The sequence below is a fragment of the Triplophysa rosa genome, linkage group LG25, assembly GCF_024868665.1.
Source record: "Triplophysa rosa linkage group LG25, Trosa_1v2, whole genome shotgun sequence".
Classification (NCBI taxonomy): Eukaryota; Metazoa; Chordata; class Actinopteri; order Cypriniformes; family Nemacheilidae; genus Triplophysa; species Triplophysa rosa.
Genome location: NC_079914.1, coordinates 11,897,727 through 11,922,577, shown reverse-complemented (window position 1 = coordinate 11,922,577; position 24,851 = coordinate 11,897,727). Strand labels below are relative to the sequence as shown.

Sequence of the window (24,851 nt, the reverse complement as noted above, 5' to 3'; positions counted from 1 at the left end):
AACTTAGCAACAAATGAAGTCACTTCCTCCTCAATATGTAAATCAAAACGATAGCTAACTATTTTTTGTGAATAAACGATTCTCTTTTACATAAAATAACATGAATTAATGTGTTTAGGATTTATAAAATTTAGGATTTAATATAGGTTTATAAAAGTTATCAAATACACACTAATACGCACACTGACTAATTGTTTCCGGTCGGCATAACATCTGTTTTCTTAGATTTTGCTCAATTATGCAACAATTCAGCCACAGTACAAATGCTAATCTAACATTTAAAGCCCTACATTTTATTCTGATAATCGACTCATCTAAATTTAATTTGTCCACATGAATGAACGCACATGCTTTCATTTTCGCCTCAGAACAGCGTAAAAGACGTCAGAAAAACACCACCAGGGTAAGGTGGGGGAGATGTGTAACAACTGAATTGTTGTAATCTTGCTCGAAGCCGTTCCTGCCGGGGTCCACAGAGCCCTCAAATAGCATCAGTCGAGGCCTCATTTGCAGCCCAAGCAAAAAAAAGATGTTTACTCTCAGATCTCTCTGTACATGGGAGTGTGTAGTCGTGCGTGTGCCAAAGGTGGGGGAGATCGTGCTAAAATACAAACCTGCTGCTCCAAATTGGGTTTCGGAAGAACAAACTGTGTGTAGCTGCTAATTGGCCTGTGTTTACTTGTAAGACGTCGATCCTGAAAGTGTAGTTAAAACTTTTTTGCATGCTCTTATAAAGATTCGTCCTTAGTTTTAACTGAACATATTTTGAAGGGATAGTTCACCCAAACATACAAATTCAGTCATCATTTCTTCTGTGAAACACAAGAGAAGATATTTTGAGAAATGTCTTAGTGGTTCTGTGTCCATACAATGGAAGTCAATGGGGTTCGGTGATGTTTGGTTACCAACGTTCTTCAAAAGTTCTGCAGAAGAAGAAAGTCATACAGGTTTGGAATGACATAAGGGTGAGTAAAAAATGACATATAAGTCACTAAACACCTAAAGCCTTCTTAACCAGACAAAACCACATTTCAATTTTATTGAGTGCTTTTTCTTCATTTCCTGTAACGCTTTAAAGTCTGAGAACATGGCGTCAGCTGATTAAAATTCACAGCGAGTGAAATCCAGCTGCCTCTTCTCATTCTGCCTCTATTTAGCTGCAGTTATAAAGGCAGATCTATCACTTTAAGTTGAAAGCGTTTAACTTCAAACACACTCGTAACCAGACAGCGTGCGTCTTTTCAGTTCCACTTCCTTTTCAGACGTGATAATGAATGACCGAGAAAAGAACATCAGACATTTTAAGCGCGTGTCTACTTTTGTCAGTCTAAAATCATTTTATTGAGTTTTGTTGTGTTTTTTTTTGTCAGGAAAGAGGGGGAATTGCTTTGAGGCACAGGAGAGGTCAAAGTTGAACCCATGTCTTCCATATCGCCACCCTGGCTCAGTCTGGAGCGTGTGTGGTAACTGCTAGGCCACGGCTGTATAAAAAAGTCAAAACATTCACTGTGTTTTATTTCGTCTGCCTTTAAACTCTGTTTAACTCTTTGTCAGTTTAAAAAATATACATATACAAACATTTAACATCAAAAGAAAGGTCAGCGCTTCTGGTTTTTAACAAACAAACAAACAAACAAACAAACAAACAAACAAACAAACAAACAGAAAAACATTTATGCTAGCTTCATTTATTTTTTCATCAACACTTCAGCGCGGGGGAAATTGTGTTTTTTTGTCAATGCCTGCACCTTGATCTGATTTATAACAATTAATGGTTACAGTTTATATTAAGGTACACAAATTCCTCATTAAATACTTGCTTATTAACATGCCTATTGGTTGTATATTAGTATGTATAAAGCACATATTAATGCCTTATTCTGCATTTCTTTTTTCTACATCCTTTAATCCTACCCAATACCTAAACCTAAAAACTACCTAATAAACAGTAATTAGGAGGACAAAGTCGTAGTTAATAGTTAGTTAATAGTGAGAATTGGTCACTATTCTAAAGTGTGACCCAATTAATATATAGATATAGATTAGATTTGCATAGTATTCACTTGTTGTTGGATCAGTAGATGCTGCATTTCTTTAGAAAAGTTGTGACAGCGCCCCCTATCTTGAAACAGTAAACACATGGAAAGCCACAAAAACATTTTAGGTTTATTTTGGGTGAATTTTAAACAACAAGCGCGATGTAGTGATGACATTTATCCATGTCGAATCCCTGGTTGATTTTCATGAGAATTTTTTTTACTTATTCATTTATTTCATTTTTATCCAAAAAATGATCTTTTTTTTTTTTTTCTCGAGCTTTGGCAAACCAAAGCTCCCAAGATATCGTTTTTTAAATAAACTTTTACAAAATATGTTACGTCTGATAAGGAGCCTGTATGCTCAAAATGTTACACATTTTGTGAAAGTCCATCATTTATTTATTTTTTGCTGACTTTTCATATATTTTCTTGATGGGATTTGTTGTGGTCGAGCACTCATTTCAACCTGAAGTGCGTATTTTGTTATTGAGCTTTCATTTTGATAAAATTAGCCTAATAACCTTTGCTAATGTAAATTTAGTTTACCTTCGTTAACAGACCAGGTGTATTTGGAGGCTGTAGAGTTGCACAACAGACACGGACTGGAAGGGCTGGAGTCTCCATCAGCAAAACACATGCCATCTATATTACATGTCCTCTCCTGAGAGAGAGAGAGAGAGAGAGAGAGAGAGAGAGAGAGGCAAAGAATCATTCACATATCCAAAGTCACTTCAGGCATACACTTGAATGTGGTGCAACGCTTGACCAACTGAGCTACAGGATCGAAAGACAGGCAGAAAGTCTCATTGATCGCCCTATAAATTCTCCTGTTGACCGCACCAGTGATGTTTAGCTACAGTTCAAACTTACACTGTGGCTAAAGCCAGCTTCCTCTGTCAAACCTTTGAGATAAACCCTGGCTGTCTTTGCTACAAATCACCAAGGCATAAAGCCCGGAGCTGATAAAATCTCTATATTTCAAGTTTCTAATATCCAGAGGGACATGTAAGTCACAGCGCCCGGAGGACATCCACGCGGAGCAAAGCAGAGAAGATAAACAGACACCAAAACGGATCCGCCTAGATAACTCATCTCTCACGCTGAGATTACACGGCATGTGGCGGCAGAAAACCTACGGAATAAAAACTGAGGGAGAGATAGAAATTGAGGAGGGAAAGAAAGATTAGGAGAGGACGGCAGGTTGCACTCAGAGGAACAGATGCTTGTGGGATTGGTTACAGCGTCGGTTTGATGTCGTGGATAATATTTTTAGGTCTGCTTTTTACATACACTTTTTCAATGCAACGTTCTCATGGTGCGAGTTAACTGCACCCAACAGTCACGTATCGTGGCTTTCCTGCTGCGCTAATAGCAGCTACAAGACAACACAGATTTTACAGATATGACAGATTTTTGAAGTCGGTGAAATTTTCCACTGGAAGATTCCAAATGATGGACTGATGCCCAGAACTGAGGCCCACATGGAAGATGTGTAGAAACAATTACAAATGTATTTTCAAGCAGGGATACAAACTTTACAACAAGGCTGCACAATATATCAAAATTGAAATATCGCACGAATATTGCAATATGCTTATGACAAAGTTTTATATACTGTGTATATATATATATATATATATATATACAGTATATGTAGTACCGGGGTCGGGACGAACCGGGAATCGAACTTGGGTCGCCCATTTTGGCGCACAGTAACTGGACCATTGGCGCCAACAGTTTATAAATATATTTCAATGTAGTTTAAATTGATTTTACAAACTAAGTTTGTAAACGTGATAATGTTTTACAAACTAAAGCATTATTGTACCGCATATCATGGATTGAATTATCTAGCAAGTTATGGAATATCACATTTGGCGTCAATATCGTGCAGTCCTCGTTCGTATTACAATGCGGAAAAGTCAAGATTTTCAAGAAATCAGAGGATGTCTGACATGAAACAAGAATTGAGCAACGCAATCTCATAGCAAGTGGCTAATTCGTACGAATTTGTACGATCTCATTTCTACATTTCAGTATGAACTGCTTTCGCAACAGTGATGGTTAGGTTTAGGGGCAGGGCTACATTATTGCGTTTTTATTATAATCGTACGATTTTTTTCATGATTCCCATCGTACAATTTCTTTTAAATCTCATAGCAATTCGTAAATATTTTACCAGGTGGCTAATTCGTACGAATTTGTACGATCTCATTTCTATATTTCAGTATGAACTGCTTTCGCACCAGTGACGGTTAGGTTTAGGGGCAGGGCTTCATTATTGCGTTTTTATTATAATCGAACGATTTTTTCATGATTCACAACATACAATTTCTTTTAAATTAACCATATCGTAAAAATAGTTTTGAATTCCTGTAAAATAAAGTTGAATCGAGATGTGGCACAAGCAGGATTCAAATTCATAAACTTGTCTCTTTACGGCCAATAAGCATTCTCGCTAACTGCCGTGTCGCAGCACAGACCTGTGGAAGTCGATTTATGACTGTATTGCTTTTAAATGTTTAAATATGATTACCTTCAGCTTGCAGAATCCAGAGGGACTCGCACACAGCTGGCAAATGCCGTCGTAAAGGGTCAAGATCTTCCCCTCGCTGTACAGGCGACCATCATTAGTTATCTGAGAGAGAGAGAGAGAGAGAGAGAGAGAGAGAGAGAGAGAGAGAGAGAGAATATAAGACTTTCACATCGCTGTAACATCTCAGAGCTTCTTTAGCTGTGATCGCTTGTGTAAATCCAAAAGTGAGGTTAATTTTTCAACCCTTCAGTGACTGTTAATCCCAAAAGCCTTCAGATTAATGTGCGCAGGGAAGCTGAGGTGGATGCATTACCTCACTGATACGTCTTTGATCTGACCTTCAGAGACACCCCGCGGTTCTCCCGGCATTTCAATTTATGTTAATGATTCTCTTCATCTTGAGCTATCCTTAGCAACCATTTTATATATTCGGTAAACACCGAAGCGCTCATTACTGCACATACGCATACATCAAGGTCCACTCCGAGAGAGTCTGACGTTCAGTATACGGTACCAAACCGAGGTCAAGGTCGTGAGATATGTACAATATCACATAAAACCAAAAGGGGGTTTAACTTTTTAACGTTTATGTTCGCCATATACATAAAGATATGACGGACTGGTCTTTTCAATCGCTGCATCGCCACAACTCATAAAAATGATTAAAATGATTGTGTTGGCTTTATGGATGTCATTCAGTATAGAAACCCTTCTCCTCCATCTCACGGCTCACCGATTTAGCCGTGATATAATGTTTGAAGCACCCTCGCACGCATCATTTAGCTTCGCCTCCAACGGCGCACGCGGTCGGCATCAATTCGGGCGGCTTTTCCGCGTTACAAACCACCACTGTGAAGGACACTTCCTGCATGGGTTACGTGATCATATTTTGCCAATGTTCTCAATTTGATATCGAGGCAAGGTAGTCAGGAAAGGTGATGTAACTGTGTGGTTCACTGTCTCAGTTCTTTTACAATCAGGTGTCGGTGACCCGCGTACCTCTCGCTTTTGACAGTGGAAAATCCATCACATCCATATGGAATGGTCTCTGAGATGGAAACGTACCTTGATCTCCCATCTTGCGTAGGGCTGATCATCGGCCATGAAGTCTACGGTGTCTGCACCCATGTTGTTAAGCCGCGGGACGGCACATTCCACCGCTCTGGAACTGAGAAAGGTGGCTCTGGTTCTCCTTTTCTCCTCTGGGATCCAAATTCCATTCATTTGCTATGAAATGTATTGAAGAATGTGTACACCGTACAAAACATCAACAAAATATTACATTATTATGTCCATTTTTAACCCAACCTTGGATCCTTGGATTGAAACAACCTAGGATTTTTTTTAAATGCAGGATTGGCAGATGTACAGTACGAGACTATTTAAGATCAAACTAAATTAGAGCAATCATCACCCCTGGTTATTCGTTTTTTAAAAGAAAAAAAAATAGAGAGAGAGATAGAACTGCAATAATAAATGTCAAGCTAATTTGCTCAAATCGGATGACTGCATGCTGCAGGCAATATGTCTCATGACAGAAAGAAGAGAGGGAATTTGGAAATGAAATACAGAATTTGCATTAGTGGACAACATGCAGAGAACATATTCACATTGCATATATAGATGTATAATATAGATTTTAAATAATTTTGTGCTACATATAAAGGAAAATAAATATAAAAAGGAAATAAAAAATATTGCATCGCTTTCATAAGGCATTTCAGTATCCAAAAATCTTTTTTGGATTCACACTAACCTCCAACAATACAGTTAAACATGTGCTCTGAATAAAAAAAAAACATTATATGAGACCCTTGACAACAAAACCAGTCTAATGGGTCAATTTTTCAAAATTGAGATTTATACAATAAATAAATAAGCTTTCCATTGATGTATGGTTTGTTAGGATAGGCCAATATTTGGCCGAGATATCACTATTTGAAAATCTGGAATCTGAGGGTGCAAAAAATTCAAAATATTGAGAAAATCGCCTTTAAAGTTGTCCAAATGAAGTCCTTAGTATTTTATGTTTTAAGTAAATCTTTACTTAATATTCTGATTTTTGGCATCAAATAAAATCGATAATTTTGAATAATACAATGTATTTTTGGCTATTACTAAAAATGTTCCCGTAAGACTGCTTTTGTCGTCGAGGGTCACATATTATAATAGAATATATATAATTTTTGCAATATATATTATATTATTTGTAAACATTATTTGTTAGTTGACAAATAAACCATAAATGTGTCCTACGGTGTGACAGCAAAAAAATTGAATAAAACTAACAATGAAGGTAAATCTCTCATCGCTTAAATCGCTTATTTTGGGGTAAACTGTTCCTTTAAGTTGATCGATTCGTTTTTACTTCGCAAACCCTTTTTCCTCGTACAATGAGTAAAGCATACAGCAGGGGTAACCGCGGCATCTCAGAAGACGTCTTCGTAGACATGAAGCCCGCTTTGAATAGTTATCCCCTACAGGGTGGCGATTAGGTGTTATTGAATGAAGTCAACACGGTCTGAGCGATTCAGATGCGTCTAAACAGAACGTTTAATAAGTCGGCCAATTTCTCTGATAAGAGTTCCTCGGGTAATTACAGCCCATTATGTGCGCGTTTGCTGCTTGTTTTCTTAGCACGTGTTCCGTACTCTTGACTGATTACTGTTTTTATTGCTTTCCTTATCTCATCAGATGTCCCACCATGTCTTTTGCTCGTTCTTTTAATTAAATATCCAAACAGATGGCGGGCAGGTATTAAAAACAGCCACGCTTAGATTCATAAAGCCTTTTTGATGAAATATGAAAGAAGACTGGCTTACAAGCTGTGTGAACGTGATCAAAACAAACAAACACGCACAAAAAACTTAGTTTTGAAAGAAAGAAAGAAAGAAAGATAAAAAGAAAGAAAGAGGCGTCTCACCTTTAATTTGATGACAAGGCATGCGAGGTCAGTCAAGTCGATGAAGCCCAGCCCAAAAACCCTCACCCTATCACAGTCAAGCTCACGCACGTCACATAATCCGCCGTTCTCCAGGTCCGTGACTTCTATTGGCTGACCTGAGAAGACATTTACACCATTAACGTACACAAAATGTCACCTGGTCTATCTATAAGTGTAGCTTTCCGAATCCAGATTTAAAGATCCAAAAATATACATTTCGTCATGTCATTCAAAACCTGTATAATGATTTGTTCTTCAGTGAAACACAAAAGAAGATATTTTGAGAAATGTCCCCGTGGTTTTGTGTCCATACAATGGAAGTCAAAGAGGTCCAGTGTTGTTTGGTTAAAAACGCTCTTCAAAATATATTTTGTTTGGTTCTTAAAGACAACGTTCTACTTTCATACACTCCTAAATATTTAGACCGATTCTGACCTTGTCGGTCTGCTGTGTGTTTGTAACTAAACATATAATGGACTGCACATTTCACATTCTCAATAACTACTTCTTGAATAATGCACAGATGTAAATACAAGCTTGTTTGGGCGTCTCCTAGGTCTTATAAAAAACAACATTTAATTCAGTTTCAGTGACAGGTAGAAATGACTGTGCCGTGGAAACATTATGCATGATTAATGCTGTATATCATCACCTCTGTCTCTGCTGGTTTCAAAACTCAACCTTGCGTTCAGATCTCTGCGGAGTGGAAGCTCATTTAAATCATGTATTTTAGATGCTAACCAAAAATAGATGAACTAAGATGGTATGCCAAGTTGAAATTTTCTGTTAAAATCTTCATTTCTAATTGAATCGAATGAGCAGCAGTTCATGGAGAATTAGGCCAACAGAGAGTCCTTAAAGATTTTAACCTCATCAAGAACTTTTTCCATATGGTATAATTTTGTGTGATTTTAATAAAAAACAGTAATTATAATAAACAATAAACACTGCACCCTAATGCCGTAAAAGTTCCTAATCAGAGATCTTACATTTCCAGCTCAGCAGGTCACAGAGGTAATTTTCCCATGATGCACTCTGTTCCAGTGCTGAAATGCAGATTTAAAGCAGACAAGCCTAAAGCACAAAAACAGGACGGGCACACACATACACACCGTCCCTGACCGGCTAGGAAGGCAGCGTGAGAGATATTCAGAGTTTTTTAATCTCTGCCACAAGGGCGAACGCTCCTGCTTTATGTTTGCACAGAAGTGATAAATGAGGAGCGATTGGACTCTCTGAACCTGCTCGAAAAATGAGTCAAGGCAGAATTGGAGAAAAGTCCTTTCTAGAGAATATGACCCCCGGTGAATGAAAGCAGTAGTGAGTTCATCCGAATTGTTATGATGTTGAAGGAAACACTGATATGCAGATGCAATGAATTCCATTGGATTGCTTTAATTATCCGTATACTTTTTTGGGCTTTGCAAGGCATTATTATTATTATGGGAATTTAAGCATGGCGGCTGTATCATTACATACATTATATACATTTTTTATATTATAATAATTGAATAGCTGATATACTTGGATTTTTAAGTGTGTGTGGGCTGAAGATCATTTTTATTTCCCTTTTTAAACGTATAAAATGGTAAAAATGTTCCACTAAAAACAAAAAAGAAAAGAAAACTAAATTAAAAACTAAATAAAACAAAACAAAACGCATAACCTGAATATTTGCCTATTATCTAGATGCCCCAAAAGCGATTTATTCAAGTAAAAATGTTCCACTGTAAAACAAAAAACAAAACAAAAAGTTAACGATATAAACCAAATGCATAGCCTGAAAATCTGCCTATTATCCAGATGTACCAAGAGCGATTTATTCCAGAAAAAAACGTGCCACTACTGTAAAAAAAATCACGAACTAAACAAAATGCATTATTTAGATGCCCCAAAAGCGTTTTGTTTACGTAAAAATGCTCCAGTAAAAAACAATAAAACAACATCAAAAACTAAACAAAATAAAAGCAAACAAAACGCATTACCCAGATGCCCCAAGAGCGATTTATTTTCATAAAATGCTCCACAAATTTTTTTTATCAAAAACTAAACAAAATAAAACAAAACGCATGGCATCTGTTTACTATCCAGATGCCCCAAGAGCGATTCATTCAAGTACAAATGTTCCATTAAAAACACAAAGAAAAAGTTAATGAAATAAAACAAAATGCAGCCTGAAAATCTGTCTATTATCCAGATGTCCCAAGAGCGACTTATACAAGAAAAAACATTTCACAAAAAAAAAAAAAATTCAAAAGCTAAACAAAACGCATTATTTAGACCATTGGCACGGAGGAACGCGATTGCAAATTGACGGACGCAATGTTCTGTCTGAAGCTGGGTGCGTGTGGCTGCGCAGACTCTTTGTAGGTCCTGCGCAGTGCAATTTTAGGTTGCGCACAAAAGCATAATATCTACAAAGTATGCAAACGTCCACTCTGGATGCAGCAGCAATTATCTCTACACCATCTTAAGAAACAGGTAGATTGTAAGTATGTTTGTCTTTCAGACTGTAATTTCAGAATACGTGCAAGTCTCTCTCTCTCTCCCGATGAGTTCAGAGTGCGCATGAAGGGAGTGGCGTGTTAATAAAGTGCCTTTTCATATATTTCTGAACTTGGACGGCTGTATAAAGCTGTTGAGTGTTGTTAAAGTTGTAAAGCGCTATTTTCGTCTGTATTATAAATTGCGATGTTAAAATCAATGAAATGCGCACCGTTCTCATGATCTGGCAGATTAATCCTTTTGGAATAATGTCCAAAACACTACAATTTTGTAATGGTTTTAATGCAAAAAGCTAATGGTTCACAATGGTATTTTAATGGAAACCGTACATTTCTGTGATGGTTTCTTTTGTTTTTATCAGCAGGGTATGTTACATTTATAATCTGATCAATCTGTATTTTTTGCTTCTTTATATACAGTATATATATATATATTTATACCACGGGGCTGTTGAATGCTTCATTCTGATTGGCTGACGAACGTTCGACGGGTGTGCATTATTTTTCAGTTAAACGCAAACCTATGAAGGTGTTCCAGGTCTGCTGACCGCATTACAGTTCCATATCACTTCGCCAAGTTTAGCCTACTGTCCACCAGTGAATATGTATTTAACAACAGACAAAGTGACAGGCAAATTCCATTGTCTGAGAAGAAATAACTATTAATATTTATGGACAGCATGAACATTTGAACAACAATGGCGAGAGCACTGTACAGGACTGTTCAGATGAAAAACTAAAGCATATATCAAAGGTAACGGCAAACTACATGACACAATCAGTGGGTTAAAGATAAAACACGAAGCACAAAAATAACAAGAACAACAACATCTTAAATTCGTCTGTGGAATGGGTAAACGGGACTTAAAACACGCAGGAAGCTTTCTATGCCACTGCGAGAACCGCAGCTGGCGCAGAAACCTCCATGTCACTTTTTTCTCTTAATACTCTTCTTATACGACAGGGGTGTTAAATACGACGAAAACAAATCAAATATACTGTAAATACTTGTCTTTTCACTCTCAGTGAAGCAAACGCGTGTGCACGTGCACTGTCTGTCTTCCTCTCGCTCTCGGAAAACTGCATGTGCAGCTCAAGCAACGCCTTCAGATGAGATGCGTAAGAAATTAGTCCTACCAGCAAGAGCATTCCGGGACAAATACCATACAAATGTCTTGAGATAAAACATCGTAACAACGTCTTGTGGTATCGGAACAACGTCTTGTGGTGTTGTGACCGTGGTATAAGCGGAATAATTGGTACGTGGTATAATGCACACCCCGAGGTGTAACGGCCACTCCGCTTCCCGTGGCCGCATTACCACCTCGGGGTGTGCATTAACTTTCGATAATTGAACGGCCCGTCGTCAATTATTCCTTACATAAACTATATCTAAGATATTTTACACATTATCTTATCTATCTTCAATGTACAGTATGGGGGGGGCGCCAGTTCTTTAAACGGGTTTACAGGGGGGCGCGACCATGAAAAGGTTGAGAACCACTGATTTAGACGACCCAAAAGCGTTTTGTTACGTAAAAATACTTCACTAAAAATATATATTAAAACAACTAACATCAAAAACTAAACAAAACAAAACCAAACAAAACACATTATCCAGATGCCCCAAGAGCAATTTATTACCGTAAAATGCTCCACAATTGTTTTTAACTTAACAAAATAAAACAAAACGCATAGCATGAAAATCTGTTTACTATCTAGATGCCCCAAGAGTGATTTATTCAAGTAAAAATGTTCCAATAAAAATAATAATTAAAACGCTATATCCAGATGTCCCAAGAGCGATTTATTCAAATAAAAATGCTCTACTAAAAACAAAACAAAAAACCTAAACAGTACCAAACAAAACAAAAACTACTTTTAAATAATCAAGTTTCAAATGAAGCCTTGCAAAAATCCACATTTGACTAAATGAAGTGCAAACAGCTCTCTGAAATCCCTCAGGCGTGCACAGAGTGACGGGTTTCAGAAAAAAAGGGAGAATGGATAAATGGATGGAGCTCCCAGATGGAGAAGAGGCATCAACCGATGATCAGTTGGGCAATTAACTAGATTTATCTAGCCGTCTTTCCCGCGCTACCTTGCAAGTTGATCCTGACGCGGTGACCATAAATCAGACCCCTTGCTCGCGGAGAGGTTGCAAGGCGTCACTCGGTGATAAACAACCCCTTTTTTGCTTCCCTAATCTGCCTGCTAATTTGTGTTAAAACTCCCATTTCGTCACCAAAGCAGCCCGAGGGAAAGAACCCTGGGCGAGATAGAGGCTTAGACCGGATTGCTAAACGATGCTAATCGGTGAGCGGACATGGCCGCCTGGCACCATGCCAGCTGTTGGCATACCCAACATAACAATATCTCATAGATATGAAGATTTGGCTGGGAACCTAAGGGTTTCTGAGACTTGTCGGCATTGCCAGAAACGGTAGGCCGATAATGTGCTAAATGTCTTTGCACTCGCCCAAATGCACGCTGATGCATGCATGTTTGTTTTTAGGGATAACAGATCCTTTTCACGAACATGAAACAACTTTCATTAATATGTCTTTAGCTCTCTTTAAAATGTATTTCATTTCTCACTCGTTTCTCCTACATGGAAACACTTCGAAGCGTCAGAATAAGCTTCAACAGATTTAAGATCTCAACAGTTTCACAAAAACAAAACTCAAAAAGACGAAATTGGATATTTTGTATTTTGTTTGTAGTTGTTAGCAGTTAGCATCAATAATAGAAAACCAGGAGCAAAACGTTACCAACAAAAATACAAATGATTAATTATGCGTATGAATCACTTTCTGTAATGTCCTTACAGTGATGGGATGAACTCCTGAAACTGTCCCACGAGCGGGAAAACACGGGGCGGATAAGCGGAATCAGAGGATGTTTAGCGGAGTGTTAACAGACGTCTTTTAGCAGGGATCTTGAATGGATGCCTGGCCGAAAGTGGGAGTGGGGTTGAGATGGGCACCGGGCCACCCCCCTGTGCACGGCCCTGATGAGAACTCAGTATGGTACCTGGGTGATTCTCAAGAAATCTTGGTTTTAAGCAGTAGCGTTGTTATCCACCACGCAAATGCGTAGGGCCCCGCAAGCTTGGGTAAAATCTTCAAATATCTTCATGTAAATATCTCTGTGTGTGTTTAAACGGTCTTTTAAAAACGTTACGGATGATGAGAATATCAGTCCTGGACACTTCTTTCTTCAACTATTTCTTAATTTGCATTATACATGAATATTCTGATCTTTTTTTGTATTTGAGAACATCTAGTTTAACACCCAATTGTTTTTAACAATATCTGTTTAAATTACAACATATAATGCTGATACATAAATAATTAAATACATAAATAATTAATTCCCATGTCAAAACTTTGTTATGTCCGAGATACAGAACATAATTATCTTTATTATAATCTTTTTGTATGTTTTATGATTCAAATCTTTACTGCCATGATGTTTCAGTGGTTTCATGAGAATCACCCACCTTGAGCTATGAAAAAAATTTGAGCAAATTCAGTTTTATCTATTTTTATTAACGTAAGACTTGAAATAATGGCTCATAAAAGGCAGAAATTTCTTTTCATAGGAAGAATAAATGTAGATTTCCTCAGCCAATGTCATACCCAGATTATTTTTTTTATTTATACAGGGTTCTCTTTTATCGCTCGGGAGTTTAATGAAGTTCTCAGTTGTGTTTTAAATATCAACTTTCTTAGAGATGTTTCTCCTAACACTGCTTTGGAGAAATAAAAACAGAAAAAAATGAGACCATTGTTAAAACACATGAAGAGTATGGAGGTGTAAAATTAATGTAGATTGTAGAGGTAAAAAAATCTGAATTTAGGTAAATTTGATGAGAAATGTTTGAGTTCATATTGAGATCTTCAATAATATTCACTTTTAATGGCAGACTTGACAAATCTGAGCTCAGTTTGTCACACTGTTGAGATCTTTCCTTAAACTCTGGAGACATTCTGTGAGAGGAAATATCAGCGTTATCTCGTTGATGTCTAGCAGAAATAACTAAGATGTTAGAGAAGTACAGTAAAAGACTGATAAATGAACCACTTACTAATAGTGAGACTGCAGTCATGAGAGCTATAGCCTGGCTCACACTGACATCCCCAATCCACACACCGACCGTTCCCGCTGCAAAAGTTTGGACACCGCAGAGCCATTGCGACATCCGCCGAAGCTCTCCAATCTTCATGAGAACGTTGATTCCTGCTCTCCAACCACTTCCGCTCGCAGTCGTTCTCCAGGAAGGGCGCGAGGGCGTCTTCCCAGGCCAAATCATCCTTCAGCTGAAGATCCAGAACGCAAAGACTCACAGCCTCTTCCAGTCGCCGACCCAGCAGGCCTCGGCACGCCGTGCCCACGGTTGAGTTGGCAAGGGCCAACTGGCAGACCTCCAAAGCTTTGGCAGAAGTGAGACCGCTGGGTGTCGGCCAGGACGGGTGGGCAGCTGGGCGACTAGAAAAGCGGTGATCATCTGGAAAGAAGTAGGCCAAACTTTCCAGGTCGCTCTGGCTTATGGCCCGGAAAGTGTAAATGGGGAGGAGGTCAAGGGTCTGTCTTTTATGTCGATCACTTGAGGTTGGTAAGGGCACCTTGGATTCGTTCAAGCGAGGAGCTTTGATGTTAAATAATGATTCGGTTTCGAGCTCCTCTATGCTAAGAGAAGCATTATTCAGGGCCGACTTTGGCACTTCGTCCGACGCCCTCGGCTTCCGGTTTGAGCGCCGTTTCACGCCGTACTCTGCCGTGGTGTCTTTGGAAGGGAACAGGGACACGTAATCCGCGTCGTCATGAGATTGGCAGCGGGAAACCGGAGGCGGGTTTACTGTGCCATCTGAAGCGTGCTCTGAATGGAAAGACGGGCTATATCCCTCACGACAAGCACAGAAATTCCACTTTATCTCCTCATCCGCGGCAGGTGGCATGCTGTCAAACAGGCTCTCCCCAGGCGCGATCCTGACACGGGGAAATAAAACAAAAATATGACTGCCTCAAATCAGCCTTCGAATTAAGCCCTCGAGCGCTGCGTCTGGAGAGGATTTAGAGTGTGAAAAAGGTTAGCCCATTAGATTACTGACTTTCCACTCTTTTAATTATCGTTTGACATTAAAGCGAGCAAATCAAGGTTAAACGCTGATACAAACTCTAATCTGAGACTAAACCGCTCATCCAGTCTTACAAACACTTCCTGAAACTTGTTTTGGAAGTTTGGAACGTGGAAACTTAGAAAACTTATGGCCGTATGTTAACATATATCTCCGTATAACGACATGGGTTTATTGGCGCAAACCCAATTTAAATATATAAATACTATAACAAAAATATTGAAAAACTATAATTACTATAAATATATATATTTTTAAAATGGTAATAATCATTATTGTAAATGTTATTATTAATACCTATTTATTATTGTTAGGGCTGTCAAGAGATTAATCGCGATTAATCGCATCCAGAATAAAAGTTTGTGTTTACATAATATTTATCTGTTTACTGTGCATAATAATTTTGTATTTATTAACACATACACATCCATGCATATATTTAAGAAAAATCTAAATATTAATAAACATTTATATATAATTTCAATTATTGGTAAATATAAATAAACACATGTAAATATTTCCTAAATATGTATACTTGTGTATGTGTTTGTATTTATAAATACAAAATTAATATGCACAGTACATAGACATATGTTATGTAAACACAAACTTTTATTCTGGATGCGATTAATCGCGATTAATCTTTTGACAGCCCTTTGTTAATCTTTTTTAAATAATTTTGGGCTTAAATGCCGTCCCTGTCCACAACTATATTTAAACACAATTTAAACTTACAATTTCTACCCAATTAAATATTATAGAGCATGGCATAACCTATAATATTTATATCTATTTGTTATCAAAATAACCCTAAAAATATCCTGATGTTTATTGCTTTTTAGTTTTACTAATTTTTCTTACCACACTAGCTGAGATTTTATCTTGTTCCTTGGAAGAACTCAATAAATTTTATGATTTATATTTAATTTGATTATTTACCTAGTTTATTTTCATTTTTTTGTATTATTTTTGATTAATTATTATTATTATTATTATTATTATGCATTTATTTTTCAGAAACAAGACTTAATAAGTAATTTTGTTTCTGAAGTAAATGCATCTCGATTTTAGATATTAATACTGGAAAACAGTGTAAAATTCAGTGTATTATAGTGAAACTATCAGCTGTCACAGGGCTCCACAAAAGACAACCCTACTTCTCTCACAATCTCTTACACGATTTAAGACTTTATAAGATAGCTCAATTACGTATCATTTCGCATTTCTAGTGAAAATATACTGTATGGATATTTCAAAAGAAAAAATATTACAACATCGCTCTCACCTCCAGCTCTCAATGAATTCTGCTTGGTCATTGCCATGGTGGCTTGTGCTTGCGGGGTGATGGAGGTCATTGTGGCCGTTTCGGTCAAATAGCCCGCACAGGCCTCTGGTGGCGTTAAAGTCCCGACTCGGAGCCCTGACAGACAGACTCATTCCCCAATCGCTGACGTCCGCTCGTACAAACGCCCCGGAGCCAAACACGATCTGCAGGGGTCAAACAAACACAGCCTCAGTTCATCCACACATATCAATACTGCATGTGTATTTCAGCTTAACACTTAATATTAAAATACATTATTAATAAATATAAATACCATAAAGGTTCCAATTGATTTAATGTTGATTGGAAACTATTTCTGGTGTCTAGATACGGTTGTAGATTTACAGAAGCAACGAGATGTAGATGATTTTTTTCTGTGAAGTGCTCAAGTAAAATCAACGTTTTATTTGTACGGTCTGTAATTGAACAAAGACTATGCATGTCTAATCTACACCCGGCTATCAATTATAAACTAAACAATATGATAGATGCAAAAATATTTCATTTCCATGCATAACCAGGGCCTATCAAGTTTCATAAATCTTGATAAATATAGCCATCACAAAACACTTGCCTATTCAAAGTGTGTCACTATGCAACAATGGCAACATCTGCTATGCTGACAGATCTAAAGTCTGTGGAGAGCAAACGCTTTCACATTCTTGGCAGGGTAAAATCTTCTTTTTCAAACAGATGAGATCTGTGTTTACTTTTCAGACAATTCCACCGAGAACCTGACAATCTGCCTGTCCTAAATATGAATAGTATACAGTTCACAGTAAGCGTGGAAGAGATTTTCAAATACACAGTATAATTTGCTTGTGTTTAGTCTGATTTTATATCTTATATGATGTTGAAACATCTATTTTATTTTCACTGCACAGTATTCTACAGTACAGATCATTTAATATCCTAATCATACATTTCTTATTAAAACCTCTAGACGTGTTTCCATTTTTAGTACTGAGCCCTACCGTGATCTTTTTTCCCTGGTGTGTCTCGTGGATCTTTATATGACCGGTTGTGAACGCTGTCAAGGCCTTGAGAGATAAGTGGGGACGTGTCTCACGCAACTGTCCGTCGCACATGTCAAAGGTCACGACCTCGTTGCCCTCCCGAGCGGCCACTCCGCAGGTACACGCCGTGCTGTAGTGTCGGCTCCCACAATCCCACTGTCTGGTGTGGACCTCGAAATTACGCTTTGTGCTTTTGAAAAGCAAAAACGTGCCCGTCTGCTGGTTCTCGTATCGCCTAGAAAGAAAAAATGTGATCAGTGTTTGTTTAGCATTTTGCTTTAATCATAGTTTGTTATTTAATTGACATTCTAACAGATTGGAAAAACACACAAATGTCACCTTTTTTACAGTTGTTCCCCATAAAAAAAAACAGTAAATCCCCGTAAAAACCAGCCAAGAGATCACTTTGATCAGTCTTGGAAAGGTGGAAAAACACGGTGAACCAGTTTAACCTGAGTTCTGATGTTTCTGCAGAGGGAAAACCAGCTTGGCAAAGCTGTTAGATCAGCGAGACCAGCAAAAACCAGCTTAGACCAGAAGCCAGCCTAAGTCAGTTTTTTGCCCTGGCGATTGCAGCAGATGAGATTCACAAACTTCAGTACGCACTCTTAAAAGATGACCTTTAAAGAAAACACACATGCCGAACGCAACATCTCAAAGGACCACTTGAACTTAATAGCAGAGAGAAAGAAAGAAGACGGCGAGATAAAAAGAGCAAGAAACCGAAGGACAGAAAGATTGTTGTAATTTCCCGTGAGTTATTTCACAGCACAGATTTCGTTCTATCAACTGCACATCATTTGCTTTGATGGTGACCGTGACACTTATTTCTCGGTGTGCTGTAAACACACATAGCTCAATGTCTAAACACAAATCCCCTCAGTATAGAGTATGTGTACTCAGTATAAACTGTGGCGCGAAGCCGGCATTTGTCAAGAACGTTTGTGCTAATGGGGACAGTTTCCGTATGCTTCTATAAAGATACATCCGCCCGGGCAAGACTCAATGAGTACAGAGTCTTCCGACTGATGTATGTGTGGCACGATCCTTAAATCCACAGTGACCTTTACATTCCTGCCTCATTACCTCAAATGTACTATTTGAGTGACTGTCGTGTAAAAAGTCACAGGAATCACAGGCGATTTGGAAGCGTTCAAATTTGTCCGGTGTAAATGTCAAGAAAGAAAGATGATGAAAAGAACAACAAAAGATTAAAAAACAAACAAAATATGTCAGGAACAAACATTTATGTTAGAAATAATCATAGGCAATTTGGAGGCCTTCAAATTTGTCCAGTGTAAATGTCAAGAAAGAAAAAAGAAAGAAAGAAATAAAGAAAGGATGGATGGATGGATTAAAAAATTAATTAAGAAATAAATTAATCCAATCAAATGGATGGAAGGAAGGAAGGAAGGAGGAAGGGAGGAAGGAGGGAGGAAGGAAGGAAGGAAGGAGGAAAGAAGGGAGGAGGAGAAAGGAAGGAAGGAAGGAAGGAAGGAGAAAGGAAGGAAGGGAGAAGGAAGGAAGGAGAAAGGAAGGGGGGAAGGAAGGAAGGGAGGGAGGGAGGGAGGAAGGAAGGAAGGAAGGAAGGAAGGAAGGAAGGAAGGAAGGAAGGAAGGAAGGAAGGAAGGGAGGAGGAAGGGGGGAAGGAAGGAAGGAAGGGAGAAAGAAAGGAAGGAAGGAAGAAAGAAAGGAAGGAAGGGAGAAAGAAAGGAAGGAAGGAAGAAAGAAAGGAAGGAAGAGAGAAAGGAAGGAAGGAAGTAAGGAAGGAAGGGAGGAGGAAGGGGGGAAGGAAGGAAGGAAGGGAGAAAGAAAGGAAGGAAGGAAGAAAGAAAGGAAGGAAGGGAGAAAGGAAGAGAGAAAGGAAGGAAGGAAGGAAGAGAGAAAGGAAGAGAGGAAGAGAGGAAGGAAGGAAGGAAGGAAGAGAGAAAGGAAGAGAGGAAGAGAGGAAGGAAGGAAGGAAGGAAGGAAGGAAGGAAGGAAGGAAGGAAGAAAGAAAGAAAGAAAGAAAGAAAGAAAGAAAGAAAGAAAGAAAGAAAGAAAGAAAGAAAGAAAGAAAGAAAGAAAGAAAGAAAGAAAGAAAGAATACAAACAAATAATGACAGAAACAAATAAACAATGAAACAAATAAACAATGAAACAAATAAACAATGAAACAAATAAACAATGAAACAAATAAACAATGAAGCAAACAATGAAGCATTTACTGGAAGAAACAAGGAATCAAACAACTCAAATAAACAACTAAAGAAACAAACAAACAACAAGAAGGATAGAACACAGAAGAAGGGGTACAATGCAAATGTTTTACCTGCCATCAAATGTAATGATGTGTGGATCGGTCAGGGAGTAACAGGTAGCCGTGGGGACATCTTGAACTGTGATCTAAAAGAAAAACATGTTTAAAAACTTGCAAAAGCACAGCAGACATTTTTATACTACATAAATACACACATACATGAATAAAGTTTAGATGGCTGACAAATCTTTCAGCTGGTAGTTGAAAATATCAAGCAGCATGGGCTAACCGAGCCATGCTAACCAACAGGTACAAAAAGTTAGCCCCGCCCCCAACCTCACGCCATTGGTTAAGACACTGACAGGCCAGACTTCTGATCCCAGAAAGTATTTTAACTTAAAAACAAAATACACAAAACATACCAGGGGCTCTGTTATCTCAAAACACACAAAAATCACAGTTTAAACATTATCTAGTGTAGCCGTGACAGCCACAACCTAATTATAAAGCAGCCAAGTATAGTGCCTTAGCATTATTGAAGGGCACCGAGGGGCTTTTATGTTTACAGATAACACAGATGGTGGTCTGGGGCCGGGAATGACACGTTATTTAAGAGAACTGGCGGTCTTTGTGTGTTTACGTTATTTTTTCTTGCGAATTCTCGCATTCTTGTGTGTTCATGCAGTGCCTGGCTTATTACAGAGAGTCCTGTTGCTTTCAGCAGGGGGCAATAATAGAAGCTATGAGGATGAGTCACGGTATATATTGGACTTGAGTTCCCTTCTACAGTGATGGGGTCTTGGAAAGCAGTTAAATACAAATAGCGATGCTAAATTGCAAAAACAATACTGTTCAAATGTTTAAGCACACTTACAGTTTTCATATATTTATTGTCCACATTTATGAATAAGCATAAACTACTACTACTACTAATAAAAATAATAAAATAATAGTTACAGTAATATTAACCTTTTAAATATTGATAATGATAGTCATAGAAAAATAATAGAAACTCATCAAAACAAGAACAAAATAACAAAAATTCAATTAAGGAAATTGTGACCAATTTTTTTTTAATTAATTAATTAATGAATAATTAAAAAACAAAACAAACCAAAAAAATAGTTCTAAAAACTATTTTATCACCCGCAATCTTTGCATAAAATTTGTAAAAAATATAATTTTACGGTTTCTTGAGGTATCACCCTTTAAAAATATTTTAGTTTAATCTATTTTGGTCTTACTGTCTGCGTTTCATCATTATTAGTCCAAATCATCCGTTGCATAAGCATTTTCCATAACTAAAATATTGTTTTGTAATGAAACAAACTAACACATTTGTACCAATACATCGTTTCTGTCCTTGTGAAACCTCGTATCTCCATATTTCGTGATCTTTATTTTGTGCCGTAAATCACTATTATTAGTCACCCTTTATGTTCGCCGCTGGGTTTTGCGAATATCTAACCGATAAAAAGTATTAGAAAGTGCTTGTCAGCTTTAATAACAAAGTATTTCATTATTTAAAACGTACAGTGTTATCTACATTTCCTGAAAAACTGCGAATTTGGATGTTACATTTAACATGTGTTTATTCTTTTGGTAAAGCTCTGTCTGCCCCTAGGGGCTGGAGTGGCGTTTACTTGTTTTTGTGTTTGAGTAGATTCCGTACAGCTGTGGACCCTTTACTGTGTGCTTAAAGGAACCCGCTTTGCTACACTCGGGGGGCGAGAATGGAGCGATCGTCCCGGGCAGAGCTGTGCTCCTTTGTTACCTGATTATTTTCTGTCCATACCATGTTTGTTATATTATGTTATTTAAATAAAAACCCCTAGACTAAGCTTTGTGTTATCTCCCTCCTTGTGTTATGGCAGTGTATTTATTCTATACATACATTTGTTTTTTAAATTGACCGTAAACCAATGCTTGTTGCCCTAGAAGACATTTCAAAGGTGACTTTGTGTTGCATCAAACTAAAAAAATTAGCATTCTCCGTCAAATACAAAACCGCTCAGGCGACTAATATTATATTTTCGGATGCATGCTAAAGTAGATTGGGTAGTTTGGCTAACCTTCAGTGCAGTGGGGTTGTAACCTCTCCAAAGGCGAGGACTGCCTTGGGCGGGCTGGGCGGAAAGGAGGCTGACCCGATTTCCGTCCTTGGTGAAATCTGTGACGGCGGTGACAGTCACGGTTCCCTGAGCGCAGACGTTGTTACGGCAGGGCTGGGACACGAGCTCCACATGGCAAGATGACAGAGCCACATTCGGGACCTCCGCAACGACATTGTCTGAAATGTTAAAAATATAAAGATGTTCAAACAAAGTAGTGGCTGTGAAAAAACACAACTGAACTTTAAAATAAAGACAAATGTCTCCGAGGGAAAGAGAAGTGATGTGCACACTGTCAATTTTAAAACCTCTATGCCTAAAACTTATTTTGTGGAACCAAAACTGCACGAAAAGAAATACACACCGGAGTCATACATGTTAAGAGCAAGCGACACCTTGCACCGCCGGCTGTGCTCGAAGCCGTGGCAGGCAATAGGGACTGTGCTGTGTACAGCCACGACGTGTTTCTCGGCATCCTCACGGATGTGCAGAACATCTGGAACAAACTGCAGACAAATTCTAGATCAGTCGGCCCGTGCACATCACATATCATCAATCTCACTGCTCCCTTAATGATGTTTGCAATTTTGTAATATGTACTGTATTTAGCTGCTAATCGTAACGTCGAGCATTGTGTGTGAGGCGCGATCTGTCACAATTATGAATAATGCGTTTTGATCCGATTTACCTTGACTCCTGCGAAAAACCCGGCGCTCTCTTTGGGGGCCGACTGGGAGCTGGAGGAGTTTGGGAGGAACGTGGAGACGCTGCAGGAAAACTGTCAATCAAAGCGTACTGTTACCAAGGTCGTGCTGAGGGAAGCCACGAGGGTCATACTGTATATGACATTCATCACATGATTGTTTAAACATCCTGTCTGTCTGTCACGTGTGTGTATTTTTATGTCTGTTCTTCTGTTCACCACCTGTACAGTATATGTGGGCTAGTGTGTGTCCAGCTGTTACACGTTTAACAGAACTATACAACCCAAACCAGACCTGTGCCGTTTCGTTTTCAATCTGGGGCCACATGGAGTTTTAAACACTTCGAGCTGCAAAGCACGACTCTTGATCGAGATGCATTATGTTGTGATTCACATCAAAACAAACGAATGAGGAACACATCAACCACGAGTCAAACAAACAACTTTGATGCATCTCTTATGTTATTTATGGTTTGCTTACATTCGTGACCTCGATCTGACCTTTCCTCCACCCTGACCCGGTTTAACTTCCGCTGGAACGTATTAGGAACTCACGCTAAAGGTCGAAGGTCAACCCTACCGAATGCCTTCTGTCTACACAGTATAAGCAGCTCTTTCCGTCTCAAGCTGGTGAGAAGTGAGTTTAAGAGGTGTCTGGAGTGCATTAGGCCACAGGTGAAAAAAAACTTAATAACCAGGATATTAAACACAGTAGCTGGTTTTCCAGAGGGGTCATATATTTTGGATTATTTATTGTCTAACATAATATAAAATGAAGTCAAAGACGCCTTGGTGTCAATTGTGGCATTGTTAAAAAATGCAAATGCTCGTTTGATGGCAGTTCTGATATTGCATATATAGATTATTTTACATACATAGACTTTATTTTAAGTTTAAGATTATTTTGTGCAGAATTCTTGAAATGTATCAAAATAAATAAAAATATGAATATAGAATAAAAATACGAAATGTTATTTTAAGCAAGTTTTCAAGTTTTATGTTAAGTTTATTTTAAGATTATTTTAAGCAGAATTCTTGAAATTTATCAAAATAAATAAAAATATGAATACAGAATAAAAATATGAAATGTTATTTTAAGCAAGTTTTAAGTTTTCAAGGTTTAAGGTAAGTTTACTTTAGGCTTATTTTAAGCAGCACTCTTGAAATGTATCAAAATAAATAAAAATATGAATATAAAATAAAAATATGAATTGTTATTTTAAGCAAGTTTTAAGTTGTTTACTTTAGGATTATTTTAAACAGAATTATTGTAATTTATCAAGATAAATAAAAATATGAATACAGAATAAAAATATGAAATGTTATTTTAAGCAAGTTTTAAGTTTTCAAGGTTTAAGTTAAGTTTACTTTAGGATTATTTTAAGCAGAACTCTTGAAATGTATCAAAATAAATAAAAATATGAATATAAAATAAAAATATGAATTGTTATTTTAAGCAAGTTTTAAGTTAAGTTTACTTTAGGATTATTTTAAACAGAATTATTGTAATTTATCAAGATAAATAAAAACCAAAATATGAATTTAGAATAAAAATATTAAATGTTTAATATGCAAATAATTTCATTTGGAATTTTGGACCAATCAGATTTCATTATGGGCAGGACAACCTATTGAAATTGAAAATATGAAAACATTATAATTTTTTATATTCCTATTAAAATTAACAAGCAATTTACTAAAAAGTGTTGCTAATTGATCTGTGAACTTTAAATTTTCTCTTCATGTTCTTTTACCGTTTCTCCAAGTCTGAAATGAACTCCATCCATCTCTACCATCGAGTACAGTCTGGTCGTTGTGTCTCGTCTGAGCTCCACCTTCATGTTGTTGGAAGTGTACCGTGCCCACACCACCAGATACCCCACCGGACGGCTGAACGCCACCCCGACATGGGAACATCGCAGATGAACGCTACTTCCCACTAGTTCAGGGGTCACCACGGGTTTTGAGGGTAGTGAAGGGAGGTTCGCTTCGTGGACAATAACAAAACAAAGTCAAAGATAAAATAAAATAAAATACAGGGATGTAAGAAATCTAAATATGCTGTAATGTAAATGAAACAAAAGTATGTTAAAAACTGTACCTGTACATACGCCATTGACTTCGGTTTCCCCAGGTGGGCAGAATTTGGGTGTGTACTGTGAGACTACTAAAATACAAGAGACAGACCCCAAAAAAATAAAAACAAAACTTTCAGTTTGGTTACTTCATGTGTAGTCATAGTTACAAGATTTATAATAAGACAAAATGAAGTTTTGTCAAACAATCCCATAATG

General features: G+C 37.7%; 1 protein-coding gene across 1 annotated transcript in view; it reads right to left on the bottom strand.

Moving 5' to 3' along the window:
- Positions 1 to 24,851, bottom strand: part of si:ch211-246m6.5 (von Willebrand factor D and EGF domain-containing protein) — a 53,967-nt gene that overhangs the window by 22,634 nt on the left and 6,482 nt on the right. Inside the window, exons 4-16 of the mRNA XM_057326437.1 lie at positions 24,659 to 24,724; positions 24,312 to 24,544; positions 22,543 to 22,632; positions 22,219 to 22,360; positions 21,816 to 22,033; positions 19,816 to 19,889; positions 17,463 to 17,739; positions 16,450 to 16,652; positions 14,114 to 15,015; positions 7,499 to 7,635; positions 5,641 to 5,802; positions 4,576 to 4,677; positions 2,586 to 2,700 (exon numbers count right to left, since the gene is read on the bottom strand). Of these exons, the coding sequence (XP_057182420.1) occupies positions 2,586 to 2,700; positions 4,576 to 4,677; positions 5,641 to 5,802; positions 7,499 to 7,635; positions 14,114 to 15,015; positions 16,450 to 16,652; positions 17,463 to 17,739; positions 19,816 to 19,889; positions 21,816 to 22,033; positions 22,219 to 22,360; positions 22,543 to 22,632; positions 24,312 to 24,544; positions 24,659 to 24,724 (2,721 nt within the window). The remainder of the gene's footprint in view (positions 1 to 2,585; positions 2,701 to 4,575; positions 4,678 to 5,640; positions 5,803 to 7,498; positions 7,636 to 14,113; positions 15,016 to 16,449; positions 16,653 to 17,462; positions 17,740 to 19,815; positions 19,890 to 21,815; positions 22,034 to 22,218; positions 22,361 to 22,542; positions 22,633 to 24,311; positions 24,545 to 24,658; positions 24,725 to 24,851) is intronic.